General features: G+C 54.6%; 2 protein-coding genes and 1 pseudogene across 2 annotated transcripts in view; all 3 read left to right on the top strand.

Annotated features, from left to right (window-relative positions):
* Positions 1–154, top strand: part of LOC111590272 (pentatricopeptide repeat-containing protein At2g17670) — a 35,453-nt gene extending 35,299 nt beyond the window's left edge. Inside the window, exon 3 of the mRNA XM_023301187.1 lies at positions 126–154. Within this exon, the coding sequence (XP_023156955.1) occupies positions 126–154 (29 nt within the window). The remainder of the gene's footprint in view (positions 1–125) is intronic.
* A 1,987-nt stretch (positions 155–2,141) lies between these two features.
* The window catches only part of LOC111590271 (DAR GTPase 2, mitochondrial-like), a 28,082-nt gene continuing 13,300 nt past the window's right edge, over positions 2,142–16,923 (top strand). Inside the window, exons 1-5 of the mRNA XM_023301186.1 lie at positions 2,142–2,177; positions 3,316–3,471; positions 5,823–5,903; positions 6,040–6,187; positions 6,292–6,371. Of these exons, the coding sequence (XP_023156954.1) occupies positions 2,142–2,177; positions 3,316–3,471; positions 5,823–5,903; positions 6,040–6,187; positions 6,292–6,371 (501 nt within the window). The remainder of the gene's footprint in view (positions 2,178–3,315; positions 3,472–5,822; positions 5,904–6,039; positions 6,188–6,291; positions 6,372–16,923) is intronic.
* On the top strand, positions 3,572–5,805 carry LOC103641614 (protein argonaute 1B-like; annotated as a pseudogene).

Here is a 16,923-nt window from a genome sequence, read left to right as displayed (position 1 = left end):
TTTCTCTTTTCTGTCAACACAGAGTCGCTTTTACTTATTAAAAAGCACATTTTCCATTTTGATTCCATCACTAACGCTAGAAACCAAAATCTATTCATTATGGAAAACAATTACATATTTATCAGTGATAGCTATTGTCGGGTACCGTAATTAGGGGTACCCCCAACACTCCTAAACATGGCTGGTAACCACCCTCAGCGCAAACTGCAAAGACTGATGGGCACGGTTCAGGTCAAGGCTTCGTCTACCCAAGGGACGCGATCTCGCCCCGCCCGAGCCCAGCCTCGGGCGAGAACTGTAGTCCCGGACGAAGTTACGTCTCGTCCGAGGGCCTCCTTAGGCAGTGGGCGCACCCTCGGCACACCCGAGGCCCAGCTCGGGCAGGCTTCGTCGAGAAGCAACCTTGGCCAAATCGCCTCTCCAACCGACCGTATCGCAGGCGCATACAATGCGAGGATCGCCTGACACCTTATCCTGACACGCGCGCCTCAGTCGGCAAGGTCGAAGTGACCGCAGTCACTTCGCCCTTTCACTGACCGATCTGACAGGAAAACAGCGCCTCTCACCCCGCTCCGACTGTTGTGCCAGCCACCCGGGGAAGGCTGACAATAGCAAAGTTCAGCCTCGGGCGCACAAGGAAGCTCCGCCTCGCCCGACCTTAGGCCTCGGCCTCGGGAGGAATCGCGTCCTCGCTCGACCCCGGCCTCGGCCTCAGGAGAAGTCTCCGCCTCGCCCGACCCAGGGCTTGGACCGACCACGCCACAAGGGATACATCATTACCCTACCCCTAGCTAGCTCAGGCTATGAGGGAACAAGACCGGCGTCCCATCTGGCTCGTCCCGGAAACATGCAATGATGGCTCCCCGCGTGCGTCCATGACAACGGCGGCTCTCAACACCCTACAGAAGCAAGGAGACGTCAGCAGGATCCCAGCAGCACCGACAGCTGTGCTTCTACAGGGCTCAGGCACTTCTTCGACGGCCACGTTATCGCCTATGCAGGGCTCAAGCACTTCTCCGACAGTCACGTTGGCATGTACACAGGGCTCAGGCACTTTCCTGCCAGACACGTTAGCGCCTAGCTACACCCCCCATTGTACATCTGAACCCTCTCCTTGCATCTATAAAAGGGAGGTCCAGGGCCTTCATGCGGAAGGTCGCGCAGGAGAACGAGCTAACGAACAGGCTCACTCTCTCTCTCGCGCGAACGCTTGTAACCCCTACTACGAGCACACCCCCTGGTGCGAGATAACACGAGCCGCGTTTCCCCCTTGTGTTCCATCTTGCGCCAACCCATCTGGGCTGGGACACGCAGCGACAAATTTACTCGTCGGTCCAGGGACCCCCAGGGTCGAAACGCCGACAGTTGGCGCGCCAGGTAGGGGCCTGTTGCGTGTTAACGAACAACTTCCCGTTGAGTTCCAGATGGGTACTTTACAACAATCTCTTCAGCCCGGGACGGTGCTCCGCTTCGGGAGTCTCGAGTTCATGTCCCTCGACGGTAGCTACGACATGGTACTCCTCCCCCCGCAGCGCGACAGCAACCACGACGGTCGTCAGCTCGCCCGGCGGCGGCGAACTCGACGACGTCTTCCCCCGTGGCGGAAGAGCAGCATCCCGGTTTGTCTCGCCACCCTCCTCGCCGCAGGAGGAGGAGACGGGGCAACCATGGCCAGGCAGGAGGCGGCACCTCGTCGGCTGTCGCTCCAGAGCGAGTCGACGGCACCGGCACCCCAGCGGGGGACATGTCGGGCGTTGTCCTCGCGCCTGAGACAACGACGGACGTCGCTTCCCCGCAACATGCCAACCCCAAGCGGACAGATGACGCCAGCACACTCGTGAAGGGCTTGCTGGGCGTTAGCCTCGTACCTGAGATAACGGTGCAGTCCGTCCCCGACGCGACTTCGTCACCATCCATCAATCAAGAGGTACCGTCCGTTTTCCACCCTTTGCCTTTTAGATTCAGCTTCGATCCACCAAGCGACCCCGCTTCGGTGAGCGCTTTCGTAAAGGCATACCCTAACCTTCCGGGGTACCATATGTGGTCGTCTTGGGACCGACTGACGACCGTCTCAATCTACGGGCCCCCGTGTTCCAAGGAAGAGGACGGTCCCGACTCCGGTTGGGATTTCTCCGGGATCCATGATCCCAGTGCCGTGCGAGACTTCATGGCCACATGTGACTACTGCCTCTCCGGTTGCTCTGATGATGGCCACAACCTTGACGATGAGGGTTGTGGCCCAAGTCACGAATGTTTCCACGTCGATCTAGGGGGTCGCGACGAAGGCAACCACCTCGGTATGCCGGAGGATGACGATCCCCCTGTGCCTGCTTCTCGCGTTGACATCCCGCGGGAGCTAGCTGTGGTCCCAGTCCCTATGGGGGGTCAGGACACACAGCTCGAGCAAATCCGCGAGATGTAGGCCAAGCTCGACGAGGAAGCAGGGCAACTTGTGCAGCTCCGGCAAAACATCGAGCAGGAGTGGGCAGGCCGAGCACTCGCCGGAGAAGCGCGTCATCGGGCCAGGGACGTCCAGCGCCGTATCGTTGACGATGCCAGGGCAAGGCTGCCCCCGGCCTCCAGCGGGGTCGGCCAGAATCTAGCTACAGCGGCAATACTACTCCGAGCAATGCTGGAGCCATCCACCACCGAGGGGCGGCGTATCCAGGGAGAACTCAAGAATCTTCTGGAGGATGCCGCGGTCCGACGGGCCGAAAGCTCTGCCTCCCGAAGGCAAGGGTGCCCCCCGGAGCATCGCGCAATGACTTCCCGACTCATGCGGGAGGCCTCGGTCCACACCGGGCGCACACGGGACGTGACGCCTGCAGCCCCGGATCGCCCACTACAAGAAACTAATAAATGTTCGTGGGTTAATTTAAGAACGTGGGTACCGACGTTCTTAATTTAGTTATGTTCGTGGGCTAATTTAAGAACGTGGGTACCGACGTTTTTATATTAAATTCGTGGGCCCGTGATAAAACCGTCGAATTTATCATATTAGGAACGTGGGTACTCACGTTCTAAACTTAAATTCGTGGGCCACGTGAACACCGTCGAACTTAACCTAAAAACCTAAATACCTCTCACCCCGCGCGTCTGTCTTCTTTTCCCTCTGTCTACCGCACGCGCGCCCGCCGCTACCTGCCTCGCCGCCAGCCCGCCGCTACCTGCCCGCCGCCAGCGCTTCGCCGCGCGTGCCCCACCGCCCCACCGCGCGCCTGGGCAGGGTGGTACCGTGCGGTGCTCGCCATCAAGCGCCGCTGCTGCGAGCACCTCGACCCGTAGCCGATAAACCCTTTTCTCGGCGTGCCCAAGTCCTTCCCCGGCGTCAAGCCAGAGTTCCGCGACGCGCGCGCGCCCGCCTCCTCATCGTTCGAGCCTCTCCTTCGCCGCCGCGGGTCTCTAGAGCCAGACCGCCGCGCAGTCGTCCTTCTTAACAAGGCAGACCTGGCGGACCCGTCCGAAACCGAGGTAACCAGGCCCCTCCTCCTCAGACCTACGCTGTCTGTGCGCTGCGCCCTGGGTGGGGCGGCTGCTTCTGGATCCCGATGCCCGAGGTTGCTGCCGGAATGTGCAAGATGGTGCTGCCAGGAGTTTCTGTCATGAATTGGGTTTGATGTGCCAAGTATCAGGAATGGTATGCGTGTCACTCAGAACTTGAATATACATCTGTTTGTCATTTTGATTTTCATTTGTGTTATTTGCTCTTCTTACTCTCTTTTAGGATTTTGTACTTGAACCTGTGCTGTCACCTTGCTATGCAAGGCCTGAACTTGTTGAAAGAGCACTAAAGGGACGCTATCAAGATGCGATGAACATACTCAGGCCTCAGGGCCGAGAACTCAACTTGCTGATTGTTATACTGCCTGACAATAATGGTTCTCTTTACGGTATGTTTTCTTCCAAAAGGCTTGGGCATTTGCTCAATGAATAAGCTTTGCTATTAATTTTCTTCTCATTCTTCAGGGGATGTCAAAAGGATCTGTGAGACTAATCTTGGATTGGTCTCCCAATGTTGTCTGACTAAACATGTTTTCAAGGTGAACAAGCAGCAGTATCTTGCAAATGTTGCCCTGAAAATAAATGTGAAGGTATGTAGTTGCGCTAACTCTTCTAATATTGATTTTAACACCGATTCTCCTCTTAAAGTTATCATACTTTTAAGGTTGGGGGAAGGAATACTGTGCTTGTTGATGCTTTGGCAAGGAGAATCCCCCTTGTCAGTGACATAGCGACTATTATCTTTAGTGCTGATGTGACCCATCCCCATCCTGGGGAAGATTCTAGTCCTTCCATTGCAGCTGTAAGTGAAGACCTATCCTGACAAAGAAATGCTATCTTTTCAGTTGAAGTTTTACTATTTTTTTCTCACTGTTTTTCTCCTAGGTGGTTGCTTCTCAAGACTGGCCTGAGGTTACAAAGTATGCAGGATTGGTGATTGCTCAAGCCCATCGTCAAGAATTGATACAGGATCTTTTCAAGGTATGGCAAGATCCTAAAAGGGGGACTTTCTCTGGTGGCATGATCAGGTATGATCTTTACTAAGATAAGTGAAATGCATTCGCTCCTACTCTTACACGCTTGGATTCCTCGAGATACATAACTTTTGTTGGTTGTGCAGGGAGCTTCTCATATCTTTCTGGAGGGCAACTGGACAGAAACCAAAGAGGATCATATTCTACAGGTTTGTTTCCTTTCATGAGCACCTTCTCTGTCTGCCACTCTCTGTATATTAAACACTTTATCACTTTCAGGGATGGCGTCAGTGAGGGACAATTCTACCAAGTTCTGTTGTATGAACTTGATGCCATTAGAAAGGTAAACTTGATTTGAATGCATTAGTTTGGTAACTAGCTTCACCTTTATTTTTTCTCTGACCACCATTGTGAAACTATGGATATAGGCCTATGCGTCATTGGAGTCTGACTACCAGCCTCCAGTTACTTTTGTCGTGGTCCAGAAGCGTCATCACACCAGGTTGTTTGCTAATAATCACAATGATAATCGTGCTGTCGATAAAAGCGGGAACATACTGCCTGGTTAGTTCTTGATGTGTCCTTCATTGCATTTTAAGCTTTATTTTATAATCTGAATGTCCTAAAACTCTTTTTTTGTGTGGAAATATAGGCACCATGGTGGACTCGAAGATCTGCCATCCAACTGAGTTTGATTTCTACCTGTGCAGCCATGCTGGCATTCAGGTTGGGTTTCCCTATCCCATAGCTGAATCTCATTAATTGTTTTACCAAGCTAATGGGGGGTGCTTTCAGGGAACAAGCCGCCCTGCCCATTACCATGTTCTGTGGGATGAGAACAACTTTACGGCTGATGGGTTACAAACTCTCACCAACAACTTGTGTTACACGTAACGTTTTACAGCTCCCGTCCATTGCTTTCGTTCTTTTGATTGATTTCAAAGCTGAAGATGAACCTTTTTCAGGTATGCTAGGTGCACACGCTCAGTATCGATTGGTAAGTTCTAGTTGGCATTTGAGTTCAATTTCTTGGTCACCGTTGAGGTACACAGAATGCTGACCCGCAATTTGGATCGGTTGCAGTTCCTCCTGCATAATATGCTCACCTGGCAGCCTTCCGAGCTCGGTTCTACATGGAGCCAGATACGAGTGACAGTGGATCTATGGCAAGCCGTGGCCCTCCACTAGGGGGGCGCCACACCAAGGCTGCCGGTGTTGGGAATGTTGCTGTGAGGCCATTACCTGCCCTCAAGGAAAACGTGAAGCGGGTCATGTTCTACTGCTAAGACTGATGCTGTTAAGGCAGAGCTACCTTTTATTATTACAGTATATCTCGTGCTGCTGCAGGGGTGGGTGGCGTACATCAAGAAGCAGAGGAGCTGCCCTTGCGTCACGGTAAACTCACATAGCAGGGAAAGCATCAAGGAGGTAGGCCAGGTCGCGGCCAGCAGTGCTGTTTCTGGTGGTTTCGCAATCGTGTAGGTGATTCTGGGATCTGCTATACTTGGAGATGATGCATGTCTAATACGGCCGTTTTCCCCCCTGAAATCTATCTACCATGTAGGTGCTGAAAGTCGTGCAAGCAAGAATGAGGGAGATCAAGCATGGCGACTGCAATTGCACGGGAACTGCCCTCCTGGTCGGGATCCCAAACGTTGGGAAATCGGCCATTGTTAATGCGATGCATCAAATTGGGAGGATTGCGGCAGCAGGTGATGTGCGCTGGTCATTTGTTACTGCTCTGCTATTTGTGCTTGCGTCTGTTTTGGTTGGCTTCTTATATATTTTCAAATCGCAATGGTCGTTGTCTTTCCAGAGAAGGGGAAGCTCAAGCATGCGATTGTGAGCAGCCATCTTGGAGAAACCAGAGACATACGTGGATACTTCTTTTCCCCCGTAAGTATTTATTCCTTGATATTGTTAGTACGGTGAAGGGAAATGAATACAGGTAATTTACTCCATATTTCTTGGAGTTGGATGAAAACAGCACCTTTGCATTGAGATCAACACCTTGTTTGCCCATGTTAAACTTAGAATCTGCTCTTAGTAATTATAGAAGAATTGTAGTACTTTCCTTAAGATTTCCAACAAATTTTGGAGCACCCTTTTTTCTGGTCTAGAAGTCAAGTTATGGCTCTTTGAAATGTGATGTTTGAATCTGTCAAAAGTCTGGACAGCAATGTTTGTTTGTATTAACTGACTTTGATACACATTGAATCACCTTGAGATTATTATAAATGAGTTGTAGACAATTTTATTATCTTTCTAAAAAGTCTAGGATCACTTGATTTGGATGTCTGAGACTCCAGTTATAGATTTTTGAAGTGAGTAGTCGAATTCTGTCCAAATCTGGACAGAATTTACGTTTAGCACTGTTTGACCTTTCTAAAGGTCGAATATTGTTATGATGATAATACAAAAGTTATAGAGGGCTTTATAAGCTTTCTAGAAAGTCCTAGTTTACTATTTGTGGATGCATATCTTGTGAGTTATGAGCTAAACAAGTAGTTGCTGTCCTGCTGTCCAAAAATCAGCAAATATTAAAATGGTTGCTTGGAGTCTCTTTTGTGTGGGTAACTAGATTTGGTTAGTTCTTGTCTTGATTAATGAAGTCTTGTGATATGAACATACATAATATGGTGGCGCGAGTGCTTTTTAGCTCTGTCTTTCTTCTGTGTCTATCAACCACTCTAATCCTACACGTTCCAATGCCAACTGAATTTAATCTTGCAACTTTTCTTGGAAGCCCCATTTTGTGTTTATCATGCTTTCCTATATCTTCGTGTACATGTGATTTAATGCCAGCATTTTGTGATCTTCTTGGAAGCCACATTTTGTGTTTATTATGCTTTTCTATATCTTTGTGTACATGTGATTTAATGCCAGTTGTATATTTATGAGATATTTGGTTTATTTTGTAGGATTTCGGCTCTCATCAAGTGACTCCTCCCCCTCACGTTGACTTTGCGGACAGATGTCTCAATTCTAGTGGTGGAGCTACGAACAACAATCTGATGTCCTGATCGAGAGTGATGGAGCTAATGTTTGAACTTGTGTTTGAACTTGTGAACTATGGATGTGAACCTGTGTGAATTTGTGAACTTATGTATTTGGACTTATGTGAATTTGCGAACTTATATATTTGGACTTATGTGAATTTGTGATATGAACATATATCAATGTGTTTGAAATCTGTATTGTATGTGATATATTGTGTTGCATGTGATATTATGTGTGTCTAATTTTACATTTCTGTATTTTTTATTTTTTCTGGAAAAGGGTTAAGAACGTGGGTACCCACGTTCTTAAGGTTAAGAACGTGGGTACCCACGTTCTTAAGGTTAAGAACGTGGGTACCGTTGAACTTAATGGGCAGCCCTCGCCGACCCACGCACGACCCATAAGTTCGACGGCCACGTGGCCCCGTCGAACTTAAGGTTAAGAACGTGGGTGCCGTCGAACTTATGGGAAAACATTTGACGGCCCCCGTTGAACTTAAAAACCCATGTTCTTAACCTTAAGTTCGACGGTACCCACGTTCTTAATGTTAAGTTCGACGGTACCCACGTTCTTAACCTTAAGAACGTGGGGGCCGTCGAACTTACTTCTTTAAGTTCGTCCAAAAATCGCCGTCGGCTATATTCGTGGGTAAACCCACGTTCTTATGGTAAGTTCGACGGCCTATTACATTAAGTTTGACGGTTTTTCACCCACGTTCTTTAACCAGTTTCTTGTAGTGGCCTCGGCAACAAGCACCACCGCCGCGACCGTCGAGCCCGCCTTGACGAGAAGATGCGCCGAGGCTACCACCCCAGGCGTGGGGGACGCTACGATAGTGAGGAGGATCGGAGCCCCTCGCCCGAACCACCGGGTCCGCAAGCCTTCAGCCGGGCCATACGACGGGCGTCGTTCCCAGCTCGGTTCCGGGCCCCGACTACCATCACCAAGTACTCGGGGGAAACAAGGCCGGAGTTGTGGCTTGCGGACTACCGGCTGGCCTGCCAGCTGGGAGGAACGGACGACGACAACCTCATCATCCGCAACCTCCCCCTGTTCCTCTCCGACACTGCCCGGGCCTAGCTGGAGCATCTGCCTCCCGCACAGATCTCCAACTGGGACGACCTGGTCAAGGCTTTCACTGGAAACTTCCAGGGCACGTACGTGCGCCCGGGGAACTCCTGGGATCTCCGAAGCTGCCGCCAGCAGCCAGGGGAATCCCTGCGAGAGTACATCAGACGGTTTTCAAAACAGCGCACCGAGCTGCCCAACATCACCGACTCGGATGTCATCGGGGCGTTCCTCGCCGGCACCACTTGTCGCGACCTGGTGAGCAAACTGGGCCGCAAGACTCCCACCAAGGCGAGCAAGTTGATGGACATCGCCACCAAGTTCGCCTCTGGTCAGGAGGCGATCGAAGCCATCTTCCGGAAGGACAAGCAGCCTCAGGGACGGCAGCAGGAAGACGTCCCCGAGGCATCTGCCCAGCGCGGCACAAAGAAAAAGGCCAAGAAGAAGGCGCAAGCAAAGCGCGACGCCGCTGACGCGGATCTCGTCGCTGCTGTCGAGCACAGGAACCCACGGAAGCCTCCCGGAGGGGCCAACCTGTTCGACAAAATGCTCAAGGAGTCGTGCCCCTACCACCAGGGTCCCGTCAAGCACACCCTTGAGGAATGCGTCATGCTTCGGCGCTACTTCCATAAGGCCGGGCCACCGGCGGGAGATGACAAAGGCCAAGACAACAACAAGAAAGAGGGCGACAAGGAAGAGGAGTTCCCCGAGCTCCACGGCTGCTTCATGATCTACGGTGGGCAAGTGGCGAATGCCTCGGCTCGGCACCGCAAGCAGGAGCGCCGGGAGGTCTGCTCGGTGAAGGTGGCGGCGCCAGTCTACCTGGACTGGTCCGACAAGCCCATCACCTTCGACCAAGGCGACCACCCCGACTGTGTGCCAAGCCCAGGAAAGTACCCGCTCGTTGTCGACCCTATCATCGGCAACGCCCGGCTCACCAAGGTCCTCATGGACGGAGGCAGCAGCCTCAACATCATCTACGCCGAGACCCTCGAGCTCTTGGAGATCGATCTGTCCACGATCCGGGCTGGTGCGGCGCCCTTTCACGGGATCATCCCCGGGAAGCACGTCCTGCCCCTTGGACAACTCGACTTGCCTGTCTGCTTTGGAACTCCCTCCAACTTCCGAAAGGAAACCCTCATGTTCGAGGTGGTCGGGTTCCGAGGAACCTACCACGCAGTGCTGGGGAGACCGTGCTACGCCAAGTTCATGGTCGTCCCCAACTACATGTACCTCAAGCTCAAGATGCTAGGCCCCAACGGGGTCATCATCGTCGGATCCATGTACCGCCATGCGTATGAATGCGACGTGGAATGCGTGGAGTACGCTGAGGCCCTCGCCGAGTCCGAGGCCCTCATCCCCGACCTAGAGTGCCTCTCCCAGGAGGTGCCTGATGTGAAGCGCCATGGCGGCAACTTCAAGCCGGCTGAGGCGGTTAAGTCTGTCGCCCTCGACCCCAGCAACGACGCCTACAAGCAAATCCGGATCGGCTCCGAGCTCGACCCCAAATAGGAAGCAGTGCTCGTCGACTTTCTCCGCGCGAATGCCGAAGTTTTTGCGTGGAGTCCCTCGGACGTGCCGGGCATACCGAGGGATGTCGCCGAGCGCTTGCTGGATATCCGAGCGGGAGCCCGACCTGTGAAGCAGCACCTGCTCCGCTTTGACAAAGAGAAGCGCGGGGCCATAGGCGAGGAGATCCACAAGCTCATGGCTGCGGGGTTCATCAAAGAGGTATTCCATCCCGAATGGTTAGCTAACCCTGTGCTTGTGAAAAAGAAAGGTGGGAAGTGGAGGATGTGCGTAGACTACACTGGTCTAAACAAAGCATGTCCGAAGGTTCCCTACCCTCTGCCTCGTATCGATCAAATTGTGGACTCCACTACTGGGTGCGAAACCCTGTCATTCCTCGACGCCTATTCAGGTTATCACCAAATCAAGATGAAAGAGTCCGACCACCTCGCGACTTCTTTCATCACACCTTTTGGCATGTACTGTTATACTACTATGCCATTTGGCTTGAGGAATGCAGGTGCAACATACCAAAGGTGCATGAACCACGTGTTCGGAGAGCACATCGGCCGAGCGCTCGAGGCTTACATCGATGACATCATTGTCAAGACGAAGAAAGCCTCCGGCCTCCTCTCCGACCTTGAAATGACATTCAATTGTCTGAGAGCGAAAGGCGTGAAACTCAATCCCGATAAGTGTGTCTTCGGAGTCCCCCAAGGCATGCTCCTGGGGTTCATCGTCTCCGAGCGAGGCATCGAGGCCAACCCGGATAAAATCGCGGCCATCACCAACATGGGGCCCATCAAAGATTTGAAAGGAGTACAAAGGGTCATGGGATGCCTTGCAGCTCTGAGCCGCTTCATCTCGCGCCTCGGCAAAAAAGGCCTACCCTTGTAAGACCTCTTAAGGAAGGACGAGCGCTTCACTTGGACCCCCGAGGCCGAGGAAGCCCTCGGAAACTTAAAGGCGCTCCTTACAAACGCGCCCATCTTGGTGCCCTTCGCTGCGGGAGAAGCCCTCTTGATCTACGTAGCCACGACCACTCTGGTGGTCAGCGCCGCAATCGTAGTCGAGAGACAAGAAGAAGGGCATGCACTGCTCGTCCAGAGGCTGGTCTACTTCATCAGTGAGGTGTTATCCGAGACCAAGACCCGCTACCCACAAATCCAGAAGCTACTATACGTAGTAATTCTGACACGGCGAAAATTGCGACACTACTTCGAGTCTCATCCGGTGACTGTGGTGTCATCCTTCCCCCTGGGGGAGATCATCCAGTGCCGAGAGGCCTCGGGTAGGATAGCAAAGTGGGCGGTGGAACTCATGGGCGAGACAATCTCGTTCGCTCCTTGGAAGGCCATAAAGTCCCAAGTCTTGGCAGATTTCCTGGCGGAATGGGTCGACACCAAATTGCCAACAGCTCCGATCCAACCAGAACTTTGGACCATGTACTTCGATGGGTCGTTGATGAAAACGGGAGCAGGTGTTGTCCTGCTCTTCATCTCACCCCTCGAGAAACATCTCCGCTACGTGTTGCGCCTCCATTTCCCGGCGTCAAACAACATGGCCGAGTATGAGGCTCTGGTTAATGGGTTGCACATCGCCATCGAGCTAGGGGTTCGGCGCCTCGACGATCGTGGCGACTCGTAGCTTGTCATCGACCAAGTCATGAAGAACTCCCACTACCGCGACCGGAAGATGGAGGCCTACTACGACGAAGTTCAACGCCAGGAAGACAAGTTCTATGGACTGGAGCTCAACCACATCGCTCGACGGTACAACGAGACTGCGGATGAGCTGGCAAAAATAGCCTCGGGGCGGACAATGGTTCCCCCAGACGTCTTCTCTAGAGACATACATCAACCCTCCGTCAAGATCGACGACACGCCCGAGCCCGAGGAGGCCCCGGCCCAGCCCGAGGTATCCTCGGCAGCCGAGGGTGAGGCCCTGCGCATCGAGGGAGAGCGGAATGGGGTTGCGCCAAACCGAAACTGACCGACCCCGTACCTGCAATATCTCCACCGAGGAGAGCTACCCCTCGACAAGGCCGAAGCTCGGCGACTAGCGCGGCGCGCCAAGTCGTTCGTCCTACTGGGTGATAAAAAGGAGCTCTATCACCGCAGCCCCTCAGGCATTCTCCAACGATGCATATCCGTCACCGAAGGACAGGAGCTATTGCAAGAAATACACTCGGGGGCTTGCGGTCACCATGCAGCACCCCGAGCCCTCGTGGGAAACGCCTTCCGACAAGGCTTCTACTGGCCGACCACGGTGGCCGACGCCACTAGGATTGTACGCTCCTGCCAAGGGTGTCAATTTTACGCGAGACAGACGCACCTGCTCGCTCAGGCCCTGCAGACAATACCCATCACCTGGCCGTTTGCTGTGTGGGGTCTGGACCTTGTTGGTCCCTTACAGAAGGCACCCGGGGGCTTCTCGCACCTGCTGGTCGCCATCGACAAATTCTCCAAGTGGATCGAGGTCCGACCCCTAACCCGCATCAGGTCCAAGCAGGTGGTGGCGTTCTTCACAAACATCATCCATCGCTTTGGGGTCCCGAACTCCATCATCACCGACAATGGCACACAGTTCACTGGGAAGAAGTTTCTGGACTTCTGCGAGGACCAGCACATCCGTGTGGACTGGGCCGCCGTAGCTCACCCCATGACGAATGGGCAGGTGGAGCGAGCCAACGGTATGATTCTGCAGGGACTTAAACCGAGGATCTACAACGACCTCAACAAGTTCGGCAAGCGGTGGATGAAGGAGCTACCCTCGGTGGTCTAGAGTCTGAGGACGACGCCGAGCCGAGCCACGGGTTTCTCGCCGTTCTTTCTAGTCTATGGGGCTGAGGCTATCTTACCCACAGACTTAGAATACGGCTCCCCGAGGACAAAGGCGTACGACGACCGAAGCAACTAGACCAGCCGAGAAGACTCACTGGACTAGCTCGAAGAAGCTCGGGACGTGGCCTTACTACACTCGGCACGGTATCAGCAGTCTTTGCGACGCTACCACGCCCGAAGGGTCCGGTCCCGAGGCTTCCAGGTGGGAGACCTGGTGCTTCGGCTGCGGCAAGATGCCCAAGGGCGCCACAAGCTTACTCCTCCCTGGGAAGGGCCGTTCATCATCGCCAAGATTTTGAAGCCCGGAACATACAAGCTGGCCAACGATCAAGGCGAGGTCTACAGCAAGGCTTGGAACATCCAACAGCTACGTCGCTTCTACCCTTAAGATGTTTCAAGTCGTTCATATACCTCGTTTTTTCTTTACGTACACAAATAAAGTCTAACCGTCAAGGAAGGATCAGCCTTGCCTCGACAAAGCCCGACCCTCCCTCGGGGGCTAGAAGGGGGGAACTCCCTCTGCGTCAAAATTTTCCTTGGAAAAGTCTTTTGCCAGAACGTCTTTCGTGCTTTTCGACTGCTTTGATAGCGGGGTCCTAAAAATGACGAGAGTACACGTAAGCGGCAAGGCCGACTGAGCCGAGGGACTCCTACGCCTCTGGGATACGGATACCTCACTCATCACCTTCCGCGAAAAGTAACTCACGCTCGAACGAGGGATTCTGCTGCCGAACAAGTCCTAACGCTTGAAAACTTTTCTGCCAGAATGGCTTTCGTGCCGTTTCGACTGCTTCGATAACGGGGTCCTGAAAACGACGAGAGTACACGTAAGCGGCAAGGCCGACCGAGCCAAGGGACTCCTACGCCTCCGGGATACGGATACCTCACTCATCACCTTCCACGAAAAGTAACTCACGCTCGGACGAGGGACTCTGCTACCAAACAAGTCCAAACACACGAAACAAGAAGAAAGAAAACACAACTTTATAATTCGGCGTTAAAATGTTTAGGCCCCAGCGACCGCAAAAAACATACGCATACTACATACAAATTGTTCTTGCAGGTTCATACATCGGCAGGGGGAGCAGCAGCACCCTTGGCGACATTTCCACCCTCGGCGGGACCTGGCCCGGCCTCGGACGGTGATACGGGCAGAAGGATCTCCACCCCAAGGGAGGGCACCAGCACCGCGCTTGGGCCCCCACGACCAGGTTCTCCGCAAGGGTTTCGGCCCATGCAGACACCTCGGTTGGCCGCTCCGTAGCCTTAGCCAGCTGTCCCCCGAGGACCTCAGCCCGGCTCACGGCCTCGGCAGCGTGACTTCGGGGTTGGTCCCGCTCGCGGATGACCTAGCCAAGCTCCAGCCACCGCTGCTGCACCTCCTCAGCCAGGGAAGCCACGTGCTCCCGGGCCGATGAAGCCTCTTTTCGAGCCGACTCCGCCTCTGTCCATGCCGACACTGCTGCCTCCGGCTTCGGCTCATCGCAGAGCGGCCGAAGGTTCTAAAACTGAGCAAGAGAAACCTTGAGCGGCTAGGCCGACCGAGCCAAGGGACTCCTACGCCTCCGGGATACGGATACCTCACTCGTCACCTTCCGCGCAAGGCAACTCACGCTTGGTTAAGTGGTTCTGCTAGCCGACAAGTAAGTTCTAGTGCTTGAAATGAGGAAAAAAATGACATTACGCTAAATTGCCCAGATGTTCAGGCCTCGACAGCCACAATGAACAAACACCCATACTCAGGGTACCATTACAAACGGGACTCCGGTTCCACTCCTGCGGGTATGAACAACCTCTACACCAGAGGGCCTGCGGGACAACAAACTCCGGGAGGCTCGCCGGTGACCGCTGCACCAACAGCGCGGCAACGACCTCCGTCTCGGATGGCAAGACAACAACAGCGATGGCCCCAGGGCAAACGCTACTGCTGGAAGGCCCTCGTTCACGTCCCCTCACGGGGGACGAGAACCAGCCATTAAAGCCAAAGAGTCGGAGGCCCGGAGCGCAGGTGGCACTGACGGTCTCGTCAGCAGGGGCAACCGCTTCAGCAGAAGCAGCCTCACCTATGGCGACCACCACCTCAGCACCGACGACAACGGCCACCTGCCCACCAACACCGCACCAGCGAGCGGCGGCCGCCCCAAAGCACACCGGCAGGTCCTCACTCCCGCTCTCGCCACAAGAACGAGAACGGGACTGTCCTGGAACACGAGTACCGCCCTCGCAGTGTATGACGTGTTGTGCGACCCCCTAGTGCAGCCAGCAACCGTCGCCTGGGTGGAGGACGGACAACTGCACCCTGTCCAGGAAGCAGCAGTTCGCCTTCCCCCGCATGGCTGGAGGACGCCTCCTCCGCAGAGCTGGGGTATGCCCTTCCCCCTGAATGCCAGGGGAAGAAGCGGGTCGCCAGCCCACGCGGAGGTAGGGCCCAACTCGGTGCGCTCCCCTCCTCCCCAGCCCGGATGATGAACATCCTTGAAGTTGAGGGCGGGGTAGAGGCCACAACCCGGCTTGCTTCTCCCCACCACCGAACTGGTGGTCATCATCCTGGATGACCATTGGTGAGGGAATGCAGTCGGGCTGCATGACGAAAATCCTTGAAGCCGAGCGATGACTGAAGGGCGCCAACCCCCGCGAGATCGTGCTCCTCCAACAGCAGCAAGACGAAGGCAACATGGGTGCTCCCCATCCGGGGGCTCGGAAGGTGGAAGGGCGCGATGCATGAGGGGAGTGCGAAGACATGGCTACCGCCCAGGGGATCGACCCCTTTTTAAAGGCGGCTCTCCCCACTCACATCCTCAAGCGTCACGGGCAAAGTCTTCACCGACGTGCTCCGAGGTCCTCCCCTACGACACGGGGGCTGGGTCCCACACGTCATGCAAGCTGACCAGAAACGGAAGAAGCCAAACCACTGCGCGCGAAGCAGGTAACCACCCCGCGGTTATAAGCGTTCCCCCATTCTTGCTGAAACCAGCAGGCGAAAGGGCGGACCGCCATGCAGGAGGCGTGCAACCGCACCATGGTTGTGCACCCTTTCGGCTTCATCGCATCCGCTGGGTCAGCGTGAAGGCCTAGGCCCACATGTCATGTAACTGGCGCGCCGGTTACTACGTGCAAGAAACCGCACCGCCCCCGCCAATGCCGCGCCTTCTCGACTGCGGAACTGGTGCCGCGACTCGAGGCAGCCCTGCGCATGACCCAACAGTGCCAATCGAGCACAACGATCACGGGTCAGTCAGCCACGGAAGAAGGCGTGACGGTTGATATGGCCAAAAGTGGACCGGCAGTAATGGCAGCAGCGGACGAGCGCAAGCAGCGGTCAAATCGCTTGCAGGCTCGCGTCCCCTCCTGAAGCGGCAGGGGAGCCCTCTCCCACGGCGTGAAGACGACGCGCTCGTGTTCCGTTCCTCGAATGACCCACGCACGCGGCCGCCCCGTGAATCGCCCGTCCCGTCACATTAACTCCTCGGCAGGGCAAGCGACACCTTTGGCAGGCGAAGCGGACGTCGTTTCGCCCCTGCTATGATGACCGCGCCAAAAAAGGTGCGCCACGCCATTTAAATTCATATCCTTTTCCTCTTCCCCTTTCTCTCTCTTGCTACAGGGACCGGGAAAGGGGATATTTCGAAAGGGATCCTTCTCCACGAAGGAAGCGGGCCCCAAGCCCTCCTACTGATCAGGGGTTCGAAGGCTAGCCCCTCGGAAGGGTTCAACAGCCGCCTCAGAGCACTCGGGCTCCAAGCCCTCTTACTGATCAGGGGTTCGAAGGCTGGCCCCTCAGAAGGGTTCGACAGTCGCCCTAGAGCACTCGGGCTCCGCGCCCACTACTGATCAGTGGTTCGAAGGCTGGCCCCTTAGAAGGGTTCGACAGCCACCCCAGAGCACACAGAGTGAGGGATGACTCTGGGTACGTCCGTTACATGGCCGAGGCTTGGGCTACACTCCCGAGGTACCCTAGGACATTTCCAAGACCAGCAGGAGCGATTTTGTAACGAAATCCCACCAGAGGGAGGCATCGAGCCCTCGGA

The sequence above is a fragment of the Zea mays genome, chromosome 10, assembly GCF_902167145.1.
Source record: "Zea mays cultivar B73 chromosome 10, Zm-B73-REFERENCE-NAM-5.0, whole genome shotgun sequence".
NCBI lineage: Eukaryota > Viridiplantae > Streptophyta > Magnoliopsida > Poales > Poaceae > Zea > Zea mays.
This window is presented reverse-complemented; position numbering and strand designations above follow the sequence as displayed.